The 4,684-nt window shown below is 35.8% G+C and overlaps 1 protein-coding gene across 1 annotated transcript; it reads left to right on the top strand.

Annotated features, from left to right (window-relative positions):
- Positions 1 to 1,951: 1,951 nt before the first annotated feature.
- LOC113063771 (urokinase plasminogen activator surface receptor-like) lies at positions 1,952 to 3,598 on the top strand. Its single transcript, XM_026234090.1, has 5 exons — positions 1,952 to 2,016; positions 2,114 to 2,218; positions 2,529 to 2,663; positions 2,790 to 2,897; positions 3,010 to 3,598. The coding sequence occupies exons 1-5, from the start codon at positions 1,968 to 1,970 to the stop codon at positions 3,201 to 3,203; spliced, it is 591 nt and encodes a 196-aa protein (XP_026089875.1). The 5' UTR covers positions 1,952 to 1,967; the 3' UTR covers positions 3,204 to 3,598.
- The last annotated feature ends 1,086 nt before the right edge of the window (positions 3,599 to 4,684 follow it).

Genomic DNA, 4,684 nt, shown 5'->3' with positions numbered 1-4,684 from the left:
CATAGACATACTGAACAGCGTCATAAGGATTTTTAGACCAAAGATGCATATCTGCGGAGATATATGGATATATTTACTGATGTTTACTTCATATTTCTTCAGACAGAATCGTCATTTCTATTCATTTTCCACGGATTTACGCAATCTGATGATAAACAGCCTCTCCCAGCGATCTGTGTGTGTGTGTGGAGTGGTGTCAGCTCGTGCTGTGTGTCACTCAGACTCCGATTGGGCCTTCCCAATGTCAATCTGAGAGTGTCATATATGGACACCGCCACATCGTGTCACATGCTTCCTGCACACTTCCTGGTAGTTATCTGGCCAAAACAACACTGAAACACCTCTGTACACATGAAATATCCGAATAATAAACCCGCGATTATGATAGTAAAGCTTGGTATGAGAATTTCTTGAGATCTGGGGCGTTTTTATAAAAAAAAATCGAAAATGTACATCGGAAATGCTAACTTGTGCAGCGATGAAAAAGGCTACAAATAACTTATTTTTACAAAAGTAAACGACAAAATTCCACCCCTGATCGCTAAAGGAAGTTATTATAAACACTCGATCGGGGTTTAAAGTGAGTTTTGAGTAAAAGTGTACTAATAATTTCATAAATTGTCTGATGTAGCTTGATGCTAACGTTAGCTCCAATGCTACTAATAGCAGGTGCTTTTCTTCTTCATAATGCATTTTTGACTCAATAATTCACGTAAGGTCGTAAGAAAATGTTTTGTTGTATTTTTATAGTAAGACTTTTGATAAATAAGGGCTAAATGCAAAGAGAGACTGAAGTGAGATCGCTGCTTTGTTGCTTTGTAAAGCCTGAAAAACCACAATCAAGGCTAATAAAGGTGGAATAAAAACAAAAGAATAATGATAAAAGAATAATGCGGATAATGTGTCATACCTGGCGGAGGTGTGAAAGACTCATTTGGTGAGAACAATAGAATCATGAATCGGGCAGCTTTCAACAGTGAAACATACACAAAGAGCACAGGAATGTTTACATGTGAGATCTTATAGAGATGACAAGTGCCATAAATCAATCTGATTAGCCTTCTCTAAAAACACACATGACACGGCCTTAGAAAATATTTCATAAAATTCACAGTTTTAAAGATTCGATTATGAAATTTTTTATGAAGTTTTGGAAGACTTGTGGCCTTAGCTACACTGTGTTTTCAAACTCATTTCCTACATCAACATTTTTAAAAATACATTTAAAACATATGTTTTTAATATTTTTATTTTTGTTTTTATGTTTGAGCTTATATATCTCTATTATCATAACAGTCTGAGTGATTCTGATTCCTGAACAGTAAACTTTAAAGTGTCAGCTTTGTGAACAAAGGTTGATTATGTATCTAGTCAGAAAGAATCATGAGCAGAAACCTTTTTATTTTGGGTATGTAATTTCGGTCTCCATGCCAAAAAAGGGGGGTTACTAGTAAGGGGTTAAAAACCGTCTCTTTGAGTGAAAGTGAAAGTATTCTTGGCCTGGTTTCTCAATAATGTTACATTTTAACATCAGTCATGCCTTAAGCATTCTAACAGCACTGTAGAACTGTACAGTCAAGATTTTGCAAACATAATTAAACCTCACACTCGTGATGAAAAAAAGAAACTAAATGAAACAAGTTTGACTTGTATGAACAACTAACAAAGGGGTTCACCTTTTTCTTTCAGTATATGGAATGCAGAAGGTAGTTATTTACACATAAAACCAATGTTTTTGGGTGAACTATCATGTTAAGTACATACATCCCTATACATCTGTTATAAAGATGAATTTATTCATTAGACTCTTCATATGGTCTTTAATTGGCAAGTAAATGTATATGGACCTGTTGAATTTTTTGGTCTTTTAGTTGAACTTTCATTTTCTAGTCAAGGCACACCCCTTCTGATAATCTATAAAGCAAGCCCTGAAACTGGCACTTTTTTCATTCAGCGCCTGATCAAAGATGGATCTACAAATCTCAGTTTTTCTTCTGTTCGCTCTCTTCACTGCAGGTACAAAGACATAGTGTTTGGAACGTTATTGAGTACTAATAAAGATCTTTAGATATCTCTCTCTTTTACTAAAAAACTCTCTCTTGTATTACTGAAGTACACTCTCTCAGCTGTTACCAGTGCACAAGTCTGTCGAGCACTTGTCCACAGACAACATGCTCCGATGGAGTTACCAGCTGCATCAGTGCATCATTATATTTAGGTAAGTATGTGCTGCTTTACTGCTATAACTTACCGATGGAGATGCTGCTATAATTCACTGGTGCTGCGGCAACGTTATTATTGTCACAAAACCAATACTCTTTTTTTTCTGGGTACAATTTACAGCTTCATGCATAGAATGTCCTATATATGTTTACTGTTTTATTTGTTTAAATAAACCAGTGGTCTTACATATTTGGACATCGTTTAAAATATTAGAGATTACATTATTGAAAAATAAACTCTTTCTACTTGAACACATTTACAAATACATTTTCCATCAAAATAATCTTTCGCTCATGTGTTTTTAGGCAATGGTTCTATAATAACCGCTAAAAGTTGTGCTTTACAAATTGGCTGTCCAAGTGGATCCATCAACCTTGGCATTGGAAGGATTGCTTCTACCTGCTGTGACGCAAATCTCTGTAACTCCCTAGACGCTCCAGGTATTGAACCTTACTCACCTGCTGTCATTGAACGAAAAACATGGAACTTTTTTTTATCAAGAATTGTATGTTATCTGAAATAGAAATGTGTAAAAGGGAAAAAAAGCTCTTTTTGTCCTCCTTTAGATCCCCCTACTGTCCCCAATGGAAATAAATGTTTCTCTTGCATTGGGGATAGCTGCTCAAACTCAGTGAACTGTTCAGGGACTGAAGACCGCTGCTTTAAGGCAACAGGTGAGAATCTGGAAAACGGAGAAGATTAAAACTGATATTGTTATCTCCTTTATATTTGAGCATTTTGAAATGTCCTGCTTCGACTGATTCAGCCTTCTCCTCTTTTCATCAGGGAACTTCCAAAGCCAGCCAATAGCTGTAAAAGGGTGTGTCTCTAAATCTATTTGTGATATTGTCTCAGTATTTGATACATTTGTTGGTGGTGTGTCGTGTTGTTCAGGGAACCTGTGTAACAGTGCTCAGAGCGTCACTCAGAGCTTCCTGTTCCTCTGCTGTTCTCTGCTCTCCTTCATCCTGCTGCACTGAATCCAGCAGATCTTCACATTCTGCAGCAAAGATACAACATGATGTGCTTTACAAACATATAGTTGTATTACAGTATCTCTGAACTGTCTTTGATTTGGTGTGATGAATTAAAAAGGTTATGCTACTGGTAATTTAAATATGGTCGAAAATATGGTCTGTAATTTTATGGTGGAAACAAATCAGATCTATGTAAGACCTTTGCAGCTTTATGTATTTTGCTCTATCGGTGAAGTGTTTAATGTGTATTCATGATCTTGAGCTGAAGGGTAAAGGTGATAAATCTATAACTAAATGTTACATGAAGGTCTGCTGGTGCACAATGTCTTAACTATGCAATGCAGTTTTTCTTACCCATATTTTTGTATGCTTAAAATAAAACGACTGATTTAATTGAATCAACATATACTTCATTCTCCTCATACAAATAAAAATCCAACAGGACACAATGAATGACACATTTTTGTAATTCATTTTGAAATGAATCAGTTGTTTCGCCTGTTGATGTGATGTTGTAAGAGTCATGTTAATAATGATCAGCAGATGGCAGCAGATGATCTTTCATATCAAAATAACACTTCTGCATTTGCTTCTATCAAACCCCTGATAATGCAATGTGTTCAGAACTGTGAAGTATTGATATGGGATTGTATTAGCAAAAAGAGAATGTTATTAATATACTATTAGTTGCATAATTTATTGCATTAGTTTAACATGTGGTGTGTGTGGGTGGGTGTGTGTGTGTGTGTGTGTGTGTGTGGGTGTGTGTGTGGGTGGGTGTGTGTGTGGGTGTGTGTGTGTGTGTGTGTGTGTGCGTGTGTGTGTCTATATAAATATATCCTGTACTCCAGTATATACTGATTTATTCTGTTTGGTTACATCTGCACAATTACAAAGTCACTTTGATTGAAAGTATTCTTGGCCAGGTTTCTCAATAATGTTCCATCTCAAGGTCGGTCATACTTTAAGCATTTTTACTGCATGTAAAAGTTTAACAATTGAACAAATTAAGCAAAAACAAACCTATATCAACCTCTTACTCATGAAAACAAATCTAAAAACAGAACGAGTTTGACCTGTTTGAACAACACTGGACCACTTTGTCTTTTAATAGAAAGCTGAAAAAAAGTAAGTCATAGGTCTGGAATGAAGTAAGGGTGAATTTTGGTATCTACAATCTGTACGTTTCTTAGTAAGAGGAAGATTATTTTCCTCATTGGCAATAAATGGAAATACCTATTTTTTTTCTCACCTCTCTCTTGTTTATTTAAAGGACACTCTCTCTCTCAGCTGTTATCAGTGCACAAGTCACATGTCCAGCTGGATTTACCAACTGCTTCAGTGCAACAGTAGCTGTACTTCTGTAGAACAGACATGTGTGATGCCCAAGAAGCTTCAGGTATTGCACTTAGTCATAGAAAAGTTTACAAAATGTTTAACAATAAAAAAAAAGTAGGATTGGACTTAATTGTTTTTTTCAGGGA

Source organism: Carassius auratus, chromosome 46 (genome assembly GCF_003368295.1).
Source record: "Carassius auratus strain Wakin chromosome 46, ASM336829v1, whole genome shotgun sequence".
Taxonomy (NCBI): Eukaryota; Metazoa; Chordata; class Actinopteri; order Cypriniformes; family Cyprinidae; genus Carassius; species Carassius auratus.
The sequence above is the reverse complement of the archived record's forward strand: the minus strand, read 5'-3'. Positions and strand labels throughout refer to the sequence as shown.

Bases quoted from the DNA above. Each gene is read 5' to 3' on its own strand.
- LOC113063771 (XM_026234090.1), top strand. From the start codon at position 1,968: ATGGATCTACAAATCTCAGTTTTTCTTCTGTTCGCTCTCTTCACTGCA. The intron at 2,664-2,789 runs GTATTGAACCTT...GTCCTCCTTTAG, and splicing joins TAACTCCCTAGACGCTCCAG to ATCCCCCTACTGTCCCCAAT. The intron at 2,898-3,009 runs GTGAGAATCTGG...TCTTTTCATCAG, and splicing joins CCGCTGCTTTAAGGCAACAG to GGAACTTCCAAAGCCAGCCA.